Source organism: Rhinoraja longicauda, chromosome 24, assembly GCF_053455715.1.
Source record: "Rhinoraja longicauda isolate Sanriku21f chromosome 24, sRhiLon1.1, whole genome shotgun sequence".
NCBI lineage: Eukaryota > Metazoa > Chordata > Chondrichthyes > Rajiformes > Arhynchobatidae > Rhinoraja > Rhinoraja longicauda.
Window position 1 is genome coordinate 12306217 of NC_135976.1, and position 17693 is coordinate 12323909.

The window sequence follows — 17693 nt, forward strand, 5'->3', positions numbered from 1 at the left end:
TTTGGAGTTCAAGGGCCGGTCCCACTTAGGCATTTTTTTAGGCGACTGCTGGCGACTGTCATAGTTGGAGCAGTTCGCCGAAAAACCGGTGACTGGAGCCCCCTACGACAATGTCTACGACAAGCTACAACAACCTACCACCTAGTTGACGTCAAGCTACGGCATGCTAACGACAACCGGCGACCCAATCGTCACGACTTAGGTCCACCTACGACCGCACCTATGACCGCACAGGCGGCAACCTGCGTCTACCCGCGTTAACCAAAGTCAACCTACGTCTACCCGCGACAAGCTACGACCCTATCGGCTGAAGACAATTTACGTCATTTTGGCCTCCGGTTTTGATGCCGGTACCTGTCGCCGGTTGACGTAGGTAGTCGCCAATGCAATTCAACGAAGTCAGCACCGGCGACAACCTACGTCACCTGGCGACATCCCACAACAGCGCCCACGTCAGGAGACGTCAAGCTACGATCATTGGCGTCAAGCCAACAGTCGCAATTTTTTTTTAACATTTCAAAATCTAGCGGCGACGAGAAAAACGCTACGACTCTTTGGAGACGACTCACGACCGTACAGGCGACACCCCAGCGACCGTCTGGTGACAGCCTAGTCGCCTGTAGTCACCTAAAAACCGCCTAAGTGGGACAGGGGTTTAATTGTACGTGAGCAGAAAAGAGGTGAGTTATTCTTTCCTGGCTGGTAGTTCAATACAGTAATGTCACGCCTTGTACGCTGCTTCCATTCATTGGCTTCAATGGAATAATTCCAAAGCTTCAGTCTGAAGAAGGGTCTCGACCCGAAACGTCACCCATTCCTTCTCTCCCGAGATGCTGCCTGACCTGCTGAGTTACTCCAGCATTTTGTGAATAAATACCTTCGATTTGTACCAGCATCTGCAGTTATTTTCTTATATAATTCCAAAGCTTATTGTCCTGCGTATTATAGCACACATAGCTTCCCAACAAGGGGTGAATTTCTAGACAACTATATCCATAAATTCATTCTTTCTGATTTCAATGGAAGACAGCATGAATAATTAGTTTAGATTAGTTTAGTTTAGAGGTGCAGCGTGGAAACATGCTCATCAGCCCACCAAGTCCATGCCAACCAGCCATCCCCATTACACTAGCAACACACGAGGGACTACTTACAAATTTTACCAAAGCCAATTAATCTCCGAACCTGCACGTCTTTGGAGTGTGGAAGGAAACCGGAGCACCTGCGGAAAATCCACAGTCACGGGGAGAACGTACAAACTCTGTACAGGTTGCACCCGTAGTCAGGATTGAACCCTTGCCTCTGGCACTGTAAAGCAGCATTCTCAGGACCAGGAATTTAAATGAACCAGCCCCACTAAAGTCGGAATGATGTGCAGGGTCAAGCGTAAGTATTCTGTTGCGAGTGATTCACCAACTTATCCTCTCAATGATCTACAAGGCACTAGGCAGTGGTGTGATACGATATGTATAACCTGCTTGAACAATTACACTCAAGAAGCTCAGCTCTATCCAGACCAAAGTAGATGACTTATTTGGCCCTGCGTCTGCCATAGAGTCATACAGTACGGAAACAGGCCCTTCAGCCCAGCTTGTCCAAGTTGGCCCATCAGAGCAAGTCCCATTTGCCTGCATTTGGCTGATATCCATCTAAACCGTTCTATCCTTGCGCGTGGGCCGGTACATGAATAGGGGAGGTTTAGGAGTTGTTTGGAGACCATACCTGCCTCAACTATCTCCTTTGGCAGCTCTTTCCCTATACCCACCACCCTCTGGGTGCCATCTTAAACATTTATTCCCTTTATCACTGTTATTCTTAAAGTATTTCTAAACCATTTTTAATCACGATCAAATGTTGTGCACTACCGTTAACAGAATTAACACTTAATACTCAGATCAGCAAAAAGCAGTGGTATGTGTCGGGATTAATCTTTCCACTATTGATTTCTACACTGAACACACATTAGCTGCAGCTATATAAACAAGGCAACTTCAAAATGAAGCCCATTCATCATTCAATTAGACAGTAGAAAAATAACTGACAAATATGTAGCATCACTTTAATGGACAGAAAGTTAGACAGATGATAATTTGGTTGCCGTTGAGACATGCTTCAAGTTGGAATTGAGCCAAGAGCAAAGGCAACCGCTAGCTTACTCCGGCATAAAGAATAGAATCCATTAGTTTCTTTGAAAGACTACAGACACTTTAAATGATTGCTGTCGCCAACATTGCCTATTTACATTGTATACATTATAATGTACAAAATATAAAGCGAGTTTACAAATAACTGCTTTGCAAAACTTGTTCATAAAAAGTAACTCAGAACAGAGCACCTAGCCAAACATAATAACATGCTAACATGGGAATCTATGACTTCACAGTTTAGTAAACATTTTAATGTTAATGCTTTTAAATCCTAGAAATCCAACTTTATGGCATATAAACAAGACTATTCAGCAATCTGTATTGGCTATTTTGATTTGTTAGGGTATAAAGAGACAAATGTACAAGAAACATTGCATGATCCTGGCCAGATGCAATAGTGAAACACAATTAATTCCTTCGCAAGTTTAAATTTTGGTGACTGCTTCTACACTTGTAATTTGTTCCGCAAAAATTAGTTAACCATCATACAATTTGAGGCGGAAATATATAATCTGTAATCATTTTAATGACACCACGTCTGAATTTTTAAACATGAATATCAAACATGAATAATATAGAACATAGATATCTTTGTTGATTATTTCTCTTCTATTACCGATGCTTTAGTTATGGATTGTAATAATTTTACAGCTGAAGAAAGACAGCAGAACTTGCACAGAGATTGAATAGTCTTCCTGCTAATGTTTCAATATCCAACGAATTTGACTGGCAAAAATGTATTAACTTACATAGGCCTTTAGTTTTAATAATACCTTCAAAACAAGAAGGGATATAAACGTGTGATAAAATTCAGACTTTAAAATCTTCCAATTAAACTTGCCTCTCCATCGATTCAATATGATGAAATCAAAGTGTAATTTTGGATTGACTGGTTAATTCTTTTAATACTTAAAAAGATTGAAGAGATTGCCAAAGAGGAGTTTTATCGGAAAATTTAATAAAACGGGAATCCTTGCCGAGAATCCTTACGAAGCTATCTTTTAAAAAGCCAATAGAAATTGTTGCACAGTCTCTTACAATAAATCACTGCTTCTGTTTCTCACATTAATCCACACACAATATTGGAGATACCGATCAGAAGCACATCATCACAGAGGCTTGGTTGAAAGTGGAACCAAACTCTATACTTACAGAAAAAACCTTTTCAAATATATCCTACAACTCCAAAAAACATGACACGAGAGAAACCAGTAAAAAATTCTAAACTGTAAAAAGCAGTTTCTTTTTAATCACATAACCAGTAACTGTGCAAATACCCTGATAATAAAGCCAGGGTAACTGATCACCTCTACATTTGTATAAAGAACCATTTTGAATTATAAAAGTAAAACAAGTGAAATTAAAAGCCGAGCTTCTTTAATAACATTTCTAGTTACACTGAAGAACATTAAAAAAAAAATTTAAATAGTAAAATATTAAGATGCCGTGATGCATTATCATGCTTAACAGATAGTTGCTGCCTATATGGTTTCAGCTTTCTTTAAAGTTTTGCTCAATTGTACTCTTATATGTATCAACAAAGGAACACAGGCTGTTCCACAACTGCTCATATATAAAGTATTCATGGTGCATCTTCCAAATGCACACCTTCAATATCACAGACACTTTCTGGTCGTTGGAAGTTAGCAATCGAGAAAAATAGTGAATTGACTTGTCAGTAAAAGGCTCCTAAAAGGCTACTAATCTCTAACAAGTGCCAAAGATATGTTTCAATGCTTTTCATTTACATGATGCGATTAAGAATTTAAAAGTAGCATTTTCAGAGAGAGAGAGAGAGAGAGAGAGAGAGAGAGAACGCTTCTAACTACCTGAAATGTCAGTAAAACATTTACAATATTTAAGGGTAAATCTAGACTGCTGCTAATGAGATTTTGAGATCACATATTTACACAGTTGACCAGGATGATTATTTTTTGGTTGCTGCAGTGTATATTTACAAGAAGGAAGAAGCACCAAATATACATTTGTATAAGTGTGGCACGATGGTGAACACTTAATCTGCACTTTTTTTTTGCTTTTATAAGAAATTTAAAGTTCATTTGGAAAAAAAGACATAATAAATTGGTCGAGATATGTCCCACATTAATACAATTCAAAATTAACTTTTGGAATATATTCAAAATTAAAAGATCTTTGATAAGTTATTTATTAATATATGTTTGCATTGTGCCTGAAAATGGTATACTTTATTGATGAGCCAAAGTGTTGGGGGCAGCATCTCTGAAGCCGAATCCGCTGAGTTACTCCACCACCTTGTGTCTTTTTTTTGGATAAACCAGCATCTGCAGTTCCTTGTTTCTATATTTTATTGATGTAGCACTACAAAATTTAAACAAGTCTCCAGCAGGATCAACTAAAGATAACAATTATAACATAGAGAAATAGTTCATGTCTCTCAAATTTGCCTCCTAAATTTGAAGATGCCACCCAAAGTTGATTTTTAAAAAAAATTACAATATTTAACTGTTTGGAAACTCAATTGCTAATTGATGAGTAATTGCTAAAGTTGGTGAAGTTTCATAACTCATAGTTAAAAATGGCAAGAGGAACTTCTGTTGACCGATTCAAACATATTGCACATATAAAAATGCAAGACTATTGCTTAAATTATATATATATAAACTATAAGGGGATGGTCACAGGTAAGCCAGACCAGTCAATTGAGTTTTTAAAAAGAAAACTTCAATTTTCATTGTCAATTTCTCACTGGCGAGACCAAATCAGAGTTTTGCATATAAATCACGAGATGTGGACAATGATCTTAGTGATCAGCCATGATCTTATCGAATGACAAGACAAGACCTCAGACTTCACTGGCTTTATCTTGCACTAAACGTTATTCACAATATTCCCTATATCATGTATACTGTGGATGTCTTGATTGTAAACATGCATTGTCTTTCTGCTGACGGGTTAGCACGCAACAAAAACTTTTCACTGTACCTTGGTACACATGACAATAAACTTAACTCAACTCAAGAGGTCCACTTCTGCTTCTCTCTCCCTGTAATTGCATCCCATAACACTTCATACCCTAACTTTTTGAATCTTTCTCTGAAAGATTGTGCTTGGTTTTGATGTACCAGATTGGCAAATTCAGAACTGAAACATGGGCAGGTTTCATTTCATATTCAGGCTGATCATGATACAGTGACATTAAAGATACAAATACCATATACTCAGAGTACAACAATCCAATTCTGCACATACAAGGGAACGAAACCTAGACACTGAATCATGCCCTTATTTGGTGTGTTGAAGCACGCTGTGTTTTGCCCTAATGGTAGTCTGTGAGGACAAAAAATCAATAAAAGGCATGCTACTTTGCTGCAGGGAAGCTAAGGAAGTGGATCACAACCTTAAAGGGCTCCCCTCATGATAGCCACAGTACAGTGAAATTGATGGCTCCCGATGGGATGCATTGGGCTAGATGGACACATCTTTAGTGCGTGTGGGCCTTCACCATCCTGTGACTGTCGGCACGGGCTATGGGGTCCCGCACCACTATGATGTACAGACTCACTGATCAGGCAAGGTTTGTAGCTGCACCCTATATTGTGCACGAAACACAATAACGGAACAAATATACACACTACCAAAAACTCAGGCCTGAACATACAAAACAGTAACGCATCTACACCCCAATCAAGGTCCTTCACCTCACATCTCTTAATGCCCCGTGGATTCGGATCCTTCCTTTACTGAATATTATAGGTGAAGGTTTTCTATGGTGCTTCATTCATCCAATTGTTGTTTCTGAGGCAGAAGTGAGTGTCGCACACATTGATAACGTTATTGAGTTTACTTTAGTTTAGGGACACAGCGTGGAAATAGGCCCTTCGGCCCACCTAGTCCACGCTGACCAACGATCACCTGTACACTAGTTCTATCTTACAAACTGGGAACAATTTACGCAAGCCAATTAACCTACAAACCTGCATGTCTTTGGAGTGTGGCAGGAAAACGGAGCACCCGGAGAAAAACCACGAGGTCACAGGGAGAACGTACAAACTTAGCACATAGCCAGGATCGAACCTGTGTCTCTGATGCTGTGAGATAGCAGCAAACTCTACCGCTGTGCCACTGTGCTGTTCAAATTATGTTCTGGAGACATAAGCTATGATAGGGGCCAACTGCGAATGGGAATGTCTAGTCCTTTTTTTTAAAAATTGACCAGAAATGATTGCCATTGCATTAAAACTTAAAGTAGCTTTTATGAATAATCTGTGCATAAAATGTGTAAGATGAATTACAACGAGTAACAATCATCCCTCAGATCGAGTCCTATAATTCACCAAGATCTAAAAGGGATCATTCAGAATCCCCATCACCTATTCAACATGTAATTGCTTATTTTCTGAGTGAGACACAAATGGCCAGTTGTGGAAATCTCCCACTGTGACTCCAAAGATTTAAACAAGCTCTGGAGTGAAATAAGTTGGTGGCCTCCAATATGATCGAATTAATCATGATAGAATTTGATTGTACTTCATCTTGGAAGCAAGGGACTATTAAGCTGGTGTTCCATACATTTATCACATAGCTCTGCATGATGACATTAAAAAAAACATAATATATCACAATCAAATTTTAAATCAGAACTCTCGTTCTCCTTCCTGCCCCTTGGAGGGATACTGATAATCATTCACCAGCTTCCTCTTATGGCAGAATCGGTGTGATGTGGAGACATATCTGAGAAACCAGTGAACTTAATACAGAAAATAATCAGAAACCACTCTTATTATTTTCTGACATGTAGCTGCGGGAGGAGGTTTAGGTTTACAGCTGTGAGCAGACTTCAATTGTTGACTAATTTGCACAGGTTTGGTGGTCTGCCTCGTATTCGTACATATTCAGAGAGTCACACAGCACAGAAACAGATCCTTCAGCCCACCATGTCCATAGTGACCATCAAGAAAGGTTTAGAGGGAGATGGATCTACTGGGGGGAAATGGGACTACAGTTGATGGATATCTTGATCAACATGGACGCGTTTGTCTGAACAGCCTATTTCCAAGGTGTATTACTCTATGACTGCAAAACCCCGTCTGTACTAACCCATTTATCAACATTTGATCCATAGCCTTAGGGATCTCAATGCTCAATCCAGATACATTTTAAATGTGGAAGTACCTGGCGCCACTATTTTCTCTGGCAGTGTGTTCAACATTGCATCCATCCTCGGGGTGAAAAACAAATTCTCAGAACCCTTTTAACCCTCTTATTTCTCACTTTAAACCAATATCATATGGTTGGAGTAAAGAACTAAAGCAATGGTGAGTTTCAGAGGCAACGATAGCAGCACAGCAAGGGGCTGTAAAGGATATCATCCTTCGTACATATGTGAAACAGCACTTGTTTAAAAAGCCTAGCTCATGCCAATGTCTGGAATTAATTTGCAGTCTGAGATTTTAAACTGTGGTCTAATAACCTACGATTTATACTAATACCCACCTAACAGATCTTCCTGAGATTAAGGAATCTCAAAATTAAAATTTCCACCTGACCTCAGCAGCTGCAGTGGTATTTGATTAATTAATTATATATCAGAGAAAATTCCTTCTCTCCTGAGATGCTGCCTGAACCGCTGGGTTACTCCAGCACTTTGTGTCTACCTTCGATTTGAACCAGCAACTGCACTTATTTCCCGATATATCAGAGAAAACCTCTATGCTAATTGCATTGGACACAACATTGCGATTTCTAATTTTCTCCTGTCTTTTCCCTAAATGTGGACTTTGTTCAAAGGTTTTTCCCTGATCGTAGTCTAAATTAACTCTTTGTATCTGGCCAAGTGCAGCTTGTAAAGTGGTGGTGTGTTAAGTTATCAGCAGGTACACCAGAGAGATCTCTCTGCACAAAGAGATCCATCTCTTCCATTACCTTCCCTTCCCTTCCCTTCCAAAAACAAGCTGCTTGCAACGTGACAAACCTCCCCTTTGGGTAAACCAACATAAAAATGACAAACGGGACGGGGATCGGAATTTGAAATTTGCCAGTAAAGCTTAGAGATTTAGCGCCAAACCAATAGAGACAGTTTATAGGTTTATAAAAAAACATTCGCTTTTATTCAAATTCAAAGCAGTTTAACTTATTTCAAAAAAAATGTTTATTTTACCGGCAAAATTAAACCAGCTGGTTAAAGAATCTAAAGCAGAAAATGCTGGGAATGTTCAGCAGGTCAAACAACATCTGCGGAGACATAAATAAAGTTAATGCTTCAAGTCAATAACCTCTCATTGTTCGGACCTGAAGCACTAAATCTATTTCCTGAACTGCTGAGTATTTCCAGCAATTTCTGTTTTTATTTCAGATGTCCACAATCTGCAGTTTTGTGCTTTGTAATGAGACAAATCTTGAAACTTATTGGGATTTTTGAACCTACGTTAAAACTAGTTGTCTTTGGATATTTGAATTAGATTAGAAATGTTCCTTATTTTCAATGTTACCCAGTTGTGTTGAGCACCAATGTAAATGCAGAGCTTAATTATACATTAATGCTCGTCTAATAGATTTGGACGAGAATGTACAAGGCATGATTAGAAAGTTTGCAGATGGCATGAAACTGGATGGTATTATATATATATATATCCATATATATATCCATATATATATATATATATATGTATATATATATATATATGGATATATATATATATGTATATATATATATATATCCATATATGGATACCATATATACCACATGGATATGCTATCCATATATACCACATGGGTATGGTATATTATCTATACCATCCATCCTCAAAAATGGTTATCAAAAGTTACAGTAGGATCTTGATCAGTCGATCACATGGGTTGAGGAATGATTAATAAGTTTAATGCAGATAAGTACGAGGTTTGGGAATTCAAATGAGAGCTAAACCTTCAAAGTGAATGGAAGGGCTCTGGGGAGCGTTGCAAAGCAGACGAATCTAGGAGTGCAGGTACATAGTTCCTCAAAAGTGGCACTATCATATCATCATATCATATATATACAGCCGGAAACAGGCCTTTTCGGCCCTCCAAGTCCGTGCCGCCCAGCGATCCCCGTACATTAACACTATCCTACACCCACTAGGGACAATTTTTACATTTACCCAGCCAATTAACCTACATACCTGTACGTCTTTGGAGTGTGGGAGGAAACCGAAGATCTCGGAGAAAACCCACGCAGGTCACGGGGAGAACGTACAAACTCCTTACAGTGCAGCACCCGTAGTCAGGATCGAACCTGAGTCTCCGGCGCTGCATTCACTGTAAAGCAGCAACTCTACCGCTGCGCTACCGTGCCGCCTACAGGCAGATTTGATGGTATATAAACCATGCGCAGGCAGATAGTGGTGGGTGCATGGAACGAGCTACCAGAGGAGATAGTTGAGGCAGGTATTACAACAACATTTAAAATAAATTTAGACAGGTAGCTGGACAGGAAAGGTTCAGAGATATAAGGGCCAAAAGCAGGCAGTGGGACTAGAGTTGATGGGCCATCTTGGTTGCATGGCAAGCTGGGCCAAAGGGTCTGTTTTCATGCTGTATGACTCTATGACTCTACTAGATCTAGTAGAAATTTTTGAGTAATAATTTATGTTATACCATTTTGTATTTGACAGTAATGCCACGTTACATATATAACAAGAAGGAATTGAAACGTGATTAATTAACCTAATCTTCAAGGGATAGTTTCAGCATTTGATCTGTCCTAATTACAGAAAAGCAAGATGTTAAGACAATGATACAAACTTTCAGACAGTAAATAATATATATTAAGTTCTAACATCTAGTTCTTAACTGAAATTAGTACCATTCTACTGATGCAGTAAAAACAACTTAAATAGATGTTTTCCAATCAGGAGACACTTTGAAAAGGTCAATCTTGAAGCAAAGTTGTTAATATTGGGATATTACAGCCAACTAATTATGTGCCTATTTTAAAAATAGTACATTACTTCCGCTCTCTTTTTTAAACTACAAGTGTTCCACACATGTTAGTTAACCTGCTTGAAGCCTGACCTAATGTTAATTGAAAGTCACGATCTGATATTTTTGATCAACTAGGTTAAACTGACCAAAACGATCAACAAAAATAAACTAAGTCCACCCAAGAGAATAGCCAACATTAAACCCATGAAATATGTGTCCTAGTTTTTAAGGGACTGTTCCCATAGCATTCAATGAAGATGGCTATATTTGAAGAGTTTGGCCCAGATCTTGAACTGACAGTATCAGGTTAAATTTCAACATTCTTTTCATTGCAGTTGTGTAAAGGATGCTATTTTTACCCCTCAGAATGCAGGTTCCATCTCCAGAAAGGGCAGCATAATGTTAAAATACAGAAAACCATGCAATATATCAAATAAGCTATACCAAATGCTAGATTAACAAATAACATTCGAGAAAAAAAGATTGAAACATTTATACCTTTGGAAGTATCTACTATATTCAATTTCAATTCAATTGTTTACTGGACAGATACATGGATAGGAAAGATTTAGAGGAATATGGACCAGATGTGGGCATATGGAACTGGCTTAGATGCGCCATCTTGGTTGGCATGTATAAGGTTCCTGTCCATACCTGTCCATTCCAAATACATGTCCAGTCCATTATCCAAGAATATTTTGTCTTTATGACACAGAGTTTTGTTTTAAATGCCTTACCCAAAGAGCAAGAATATCCCAGTGTTGCTTATACCTGAAAACACGATCAGGACAACATGCAATATAATTGCCCGTAGAAAGTCACCTTTGTCAATCATGCTGAAAGCACTACACAACAACCCTAACACGTTCTGCTCTTGTTTCCAAAATGCAATTCATGGATGAGAATGCAATTAATTTTGGGGGTGGATTACCACAAGTTGACATTGTTTCTGACCGGGAACAAATTTCAAGGCACAAAAATCTAACGTGTTAATCATTATCTTTGACAATATTTAGTATGGGTTTATTACAAACAGCTAATTACCGTCAACAGAAATGTACTTTGGTATTTTTTAAATCGTTTTCTGATTTTTCTTTAATGAAGTTAAACTGTACATCAATAGCAAGGATTGTATGGCTCAGGCCCAGAACCGGTTATAGATTTAATTTGCATTTTACCGAAGAAAACTCCAAGTATCACTCCTTTCAATAGCTACTCTGGTCATTTCCATATCTCAGACCATACATCCTCATGACTTCATGGAACGAGATTGTCAATTAGAGGGAGAGTCAGAGGCAGACAGTACAGAAACAGGCCCTTCGGGCCAAGTTGACCTGCCCCATCTAAGCTAGCCACATTTGCCTGCATTTGGTCCATATCCCTCTGATCCTTTCCTATTCATGTACTTATCCAAGTGTCTAAGAACTATGAGCAGATCCATGAGTCTGACCTGACATCAAATAAACATTCATCAAGTCTATAAGTTCATTTCCCATCATAATGGTAAAGACATAGCAGGGGGAAAAAATCAATTGTTCTCTTACAAATTAACCCAAATCTCATGAAATAGCAATGTGCCAATGCAGTTTTCACCCTTATAGAAAGTCTTAATTAATTGTTTTTGTTTGATCATCTTTCTTTGAAGTCCTCAATTGCCCATGTATTAAAACCAGTGTATCCAACTTAGCTACTCATCACTAAGTAACCCAATGCCTTACATCATGTAAGAAGAAAACTTTACTTTGAAGGATCATTACACACATAAATACTGGAAAATAAATAATAGCTGGAAATAAAACCTGAGGAACCTTACAGTTATTAGATGTGATTGTTTCATATTGAACTGCAGTCTGAGTTGAAACTCTGCTTCAAGCATGTACCTTTGCTCCTAGTACCTTTGAAGCAAGTTATGGGAAACGGAATTATTCTTAAAGCCATTCAATGAAGTCAGTACACATGACTTGGAGCACCCATTAATCAGAGCACACTGCAAACAACAATTTATCTTAAAACGATTAGCAGTTCATGTTACATTTTGTGCTTTTGGTCACAGAATCCTTTAAGTACCATTGTTTAGCAAATCAGACATGCACATTGGGACATCTTTGAAGTAAATTCCAATTTCAATGCAATGATCATAAATTTGCAGGAGTAAAGATCTTTCTTAAAGGATGAAATAGAGCTTGCTGACTTGACGCATAGTTCTAAATAGAACAGCAAGGGAACTCATTGTCACTGATTTGCAATTGTGTCAAATTACTTGGCAGATTAGGCGTGCAATACAGAAAAATACATAATCTTAATTTTTGTTCTCATTTAAGAAAAATTAAAAGTACAATGTTTTTAAAAAAAAATCACCCAAGAAACACCTAGTTACGCATAGTAACTGAAGGCTAGAAATAATATGAAAATAGGTACTGCATCATGAATGAAAATCACAGAGATTTGGGCAGGGGGCAGCAATTCTCTATTCTGATCAGCATAATGCCAAAATATTTAATTGCAAAATTCTACGCACGGTGGAGCTGGAATTTGATATTCTTTTCCTTCCAAATAAAATCCCAAAATTTAAACCGCCCACACATTCTAGAAATGTGAGATTTTTTCCCGTCATTTGTATTAATGAAATGCATCACCAAAAACACACAATCTGTACAATATATATCTGAAAAGCCAGCTACATCATATTTAGCTATATATTTAAAGGTTCATTTATCCATCTGTAGAGTGCATGTTGCAGGGCAAAATGGCTGAATACAAAGGAAGTTCACATTTAACACTGACTAAGGCCGAATCTTCACTCTCCTCGTGCAGAATAGGCAAAATATACCACACAACAACAAAAATTGACAATGGTAATGTTTTTACATAGTAACCTCTTCACATTATTTGAATGTGTCGCATTAACTTTGGAATTCAACATTTCTAAGTTGCATCATTTATTTTGCAATATGAAATTTTGCTTACATTTTACGCAGTTATTGTGTTGGTTACTGTACAATAACAGTTCTCTGTGCAGTCTATTCCAAATGCTTCAAAATACTTTTGGGATTGCCGTGAAATTTATTGTCAAAGAAGACGAAAAAAAACTCGATCACAGAACTAGGTTTGAGGCAATGTGTACAGACAGAGATGAAAAGAAAAAAGATTTTGAAAAAAATCCTTGAGGTCCATTTAATTGGGTCGAAATCCATCTCTGGTCTGTTGCAATTGTGTTGTAGTATAGCAGTTGTACATTCTAGATTGCTTTTGAAATTTTGTTTAATGAAAGTCGGTGAAACAAATCTTCCAAAACAGAATAGATTGAACTACTGCTACTGTTTAACATGTTAAGTGAAACGCATTAGAGATCAAATTCTAACCAAATCCTCAGTTCTCTCATTGTAAATGTACACCCTTTGTTAACTTACCATTGATAACAGTACATAAGTGTACTGTTATCAAAGATAGGTTAATAAAGGGTGTACATTTACAATTTTCTCACACTTAAGGAATAGTCATGAAATAATGACAATTACCATCTGGCTGAAATTATGAAATTGAATGTTTTGTGTTATATAAGAGATGATAGCTTGTGATTTTAGTTTCCATACATTTGAGTTGTAATTTTAAAAGTCACACATCGACAGTGAGTTGGAATTATTATTTTTTCATATTCATTAACCTGGCTGGTCGAATATTTACAAGAACGAGTCAAAACGAAGAAGAAATGTGGTAGAATTTAGTTTCCTTGGTCATGTGTAGGAAGGAACTGCAGATGCTGGTTTATACCGAAGATAGACACAAAATGCTGGAGTAACTCAGTGGGTCAGGCAGCATCTCCGGAGAGAAGGAATGCGTGATGTTTTGGGTGAGACCCTTCTTCAGGCTGAGAGTCAGGCGAGAGGGAGTCACGGCATCATGTTGTTATCCTTGATCTGTATGTTAATTTAAGAATGTATTGCATTTAAATAGCATTTTATTTCCCCATGTGATATATTCTTAAAACATTTGCTCCACCTTTTTAGTGCACTAAGGCTTGAAGTGTTTTGCTTTATGTTGAAATATTATTGTTGGGAATATAGTGAAATAATGAAAATTCAGGAATTGCCTCAATTCTTCAGTCAAGAAAAAGAAAGGTAGATTCACTGCTGATTCTGAAGGAAGATGGGAACAGATCCCTACAGTAAAGTAAAAGTTATACAAGTGTCAAAGAAAATTTGTGGTGTTTGAATAATTTGATTAAGAACAACAATTAAGCTCAAGAATATAAAGTACATTAACTTAGAAGTCATAGGGGTACTAGATTAAATTAAGCAACATATAAATGGAAGAGCAATGGTTTTTTTTTTGGGGGGGGGGGGAAGGAGGATGCAGTCACATATGCACAAACTGTGCTTACTTTACGTCTTGCAGATTTCTGTGTGGAGCTTTCACGTTCTCCCAATGGCCATGTAGTTTTCTTCCAGGTGCTTCAGTTTCATCCCACATTACACACACCAGCTGGCTGGTAGGTTAATTGGCTACTGGTAATTTACCCCTGATGCAGATAGATGCTGGCAAAAGAAATGGATGAGTTGATGGTTGAGAGAGAATAGGTCATTGAGAAATAAGTCGGGAATTGGAACTAATGGGAATGTTTCCAGAGCCAACATAGGTTCAATGAGTGTGTAGGAAGGAACTGCAGATGCTGGTTTACACTGAAGATAAGACATTATAGGCTGGAGTAACTCAGTGGGTCAGTAGAAAAGGAATGGGTGATGTTTTGGTTCGAGGCCCTTCTTCAGACTGAGAGTTTGGGGCGAGGGAAACGAGAGATATGGAAAGGTACAAAGAAAGGAATGAATGAAAGGTATGCAAAAGGGCAGATCAATGTCAGCAAGGATGATCACGGAAGGGTGGAGCCCACAATGGTCCACTGGTGGCCGTGGAGAAGGTGAGCGAGTCCGGGTTAAGATGTAGTCATAGAGCAGGGGAGCAGAAGGAATCACAGAGGGGTGCAGCGGGACAGAACTCTCATCGGAGCCAAGTGGCGTATGTTATATGAAATTCCTGGCCAAAGTCCCAGCCTTACAAATAGTTATATTCGGAGACAGGAGGAAAACTGAACTGATAAATGAATGATGAGGATGGAATTGGTAAGGTTTTGATTTAATCAATAACCAAAAAAGCTAGTTCAGAAACACATTAAAATCCTTACAATGCTGCCTTTTATGCCATAAGGAAAGTGTACAGGCCAGAAATTCACTTTCTACTGTATGCGTTAAACGTATAATGTAACAGCAAAGACACATAGAACTGCAGATGCTGGAATCTTGTCGAAGACAAAGTGCTGGAGTAACTCCACGGGTCAGGCAGGATCTCTGGAGGACATGGACAGGCGATGTTTCGGGTAGGGACCCTTCTTCAGACACAGTCTGAACTCTTCAGTCTGCACGTCGCCTACCCTCGTTCTCCAGAGATGTTGCCTGACCCACTGAGTTACTCCAGCACTCTACGTTCTAATGTAATCTTGAGATTTGGCTCCATTGACGTCAATAAAATTTGGTAAGTGGAGGCTAATGGCCATGGCACTGCTTCAAACATTGACCTCATACAGCAGAGGGTGAATCTCTTCCCACAGTTTTATTGCAAAAGCTCCAAGTAATTACTCTTGCTGCGGGCGTTCATCACAAACAATGTTGAAGTTCAGAAGACATTTTAAATATGACATTTCTGCATCTATTTTCAAAAGTTGGATATTTGTAGCATTATAAACACAAGGAACACATACTGTGCTGGAGCTAAAATTTAAACAAAAAACCTGCTCTTACCATTATAGGTACTCTTTAGTATGACATATGCTAAACGTAGACTAGCCATTGAGACACAAGTAATATGCCCCAAAACAGATAATACTTAGAAGGGATTAAACATTTGTTTGCTGTACATCTTCAAGTAACTAGGTACAAGTCGGTTTTAGATTACCTCTGGGAAAAATCAGTTTGGCCCCTTGTTAATAGGTTTAGTGCAGGGGATCTAATGAAACTAATTAACTTAAGTTGCGATGTTGAAGGAGGAAAAATAATTTGTTCCTGAGGTTTAACAATTTTGTTTCCATAACGTACACTCACCCCTCCCTCAACTGCCTTTGTATACAAAGCCTTCTCATTTGTGCATAGGGAAACAGGTACTTAAAGGGTTCCTATAATACACATCAACGGCAACTGAAACCAAAATCCCCCCCAAAATAGACATATCAGTTTGAAATTCAGGATACAAAGACATTTCATTTCCTGCGTGCACCATTTTAGCACTTGGGAAGTAATAAATTCCTCTTTTAGTGGTTTCACTATGATTCACATTTTTAGCTGTGCTTTTGTGCACACAAACTGTGTGAATGGATGAGGTTTTGAGCACTATCAACTGCAAAGTTTGGTGGAGAGTTTCTCCAATCAGCACCGGTGTGACATCTGAGATGATTAGCAGTAGTGGAACAGCGACAGTTCCCTGTAATTGTTTGAGTCGTAGTTTCGGAGTTAACCTTAATAAAGCTCACTAAAATATTAGTTGTTTCTGCTTAAATGATTGCCATGCACTTTTGAAGATTGAATTATAAGGTACAAACACAGCATTAAAAGTCCATACAGTCAGATGGTATTATTCCTTCCAGATGGCTAGGTGATATGATTTACAATAAATGATCACAGTTAACTTACATATGAGTTTGGGCCTTAAACCTACAATTTTACCCATGAATTAATTTAGCCCCCTATCTAACTACGTCTATCACAGAATATACATCTGCCTCAGGACTACAATATTCAAATGTAGTTATGACACATTTAAAAACAAGATGGCTCCCATATTCCTTGCTTTCTTTTCTTTCAATGCGTTGATTGCAAAGATGATTCCAAAACATTGCCTCCTTCACAACTTTGGGTGTAATTGGCTGCCTCCTGGAGCCTCAGTAGCATACTCATCTGTGAATATAAAAGAAGGGACATTTAATTTGGAACTGTTGCTAATGTTGCTAAATAAAGCAAAATACCAGGTTGTCATTATTAGCTATGATGTTGCTTTTGCTAGAATCACTCATAACCCCGTCAACGGACAAAGTTACACGTTAACAGAGAATTGCCCGGGGCAGATAAAAGAGGCACGGTGGTGCAGCGGTAGAGTTGATGCCTCACAGCGCCAGAGACCCAGATTCGATCCTGACAATGGGTGCTGTCTGAATGGAGTTTGTACGTTCTCCCAGTGACCATGTTAGTTTTCTCCGGGTGCTCCGGTTTCCTCCCACATTCCAAAGACGAGCAGGTTTGCAGGTTAATTGGCTTCTGTAAATTGTCCTTAGCATGTAGTGTCGAACTAATGTAGGGGTGATCGATGGTCGGCGGAGATGCGGTGGGCCGAAGGAGAGGGGTGGTAACAGGAGGGGGAAAGGGTTGGGGAGAAGGGGAGGGGGGAGAGGAGGAGGAGGGATGGGGGAGTAGGAGAGGGAAGGGGTGAGGGCGAGAGGGAGAGGGAGCGTGCCTGGAGCATTGTGTACTTCACAGTTCATTTTCGTGGAGGAAAAGGATTGCTGGGGTCTTTAGTTGATTTTGCTTCTTTTAAATTGTTTTTGAATGCTTTAGATCTAATTTA

At 38.6% G+C, this 17693-nt stretch overlaps 1 protein-coding gene across 11 annotated transcripts in view; it reads right to left on the reverse strand.

Moving 5' to 3' along the window:
* Positions 1-2045: 2045 nt before the first annotated feature.
* Positions 2046-17693, reverse strand: part of LOC144605429 (neuron navigator 1-like) — a 602839-nt gene continuing 587191 nt past the window's right edge. For 10 of the 11 annotated variants that reach the window (XM_078420673.1, XM_078420677.1, XM_078420676.1 and 7 more), the window contains 2 exons: positions 9462-17029; positions 2046-9136 (listed from right to left, as the gene is read on the reverse strand). In XM_078420673.1, the coding sequence (XP_078276799.1) occupies positions 16934-17029 (96 nt within the window). In that variant the 3' untranslated portion in view covers positions 2046-9136; positions 9462-16933. Of the gene's footprint in view, positions 17030-17693 lie in introns of all 11 variants that reach the window. The other variant, XM_078420672.1, reaches the window with a different exon arrangement.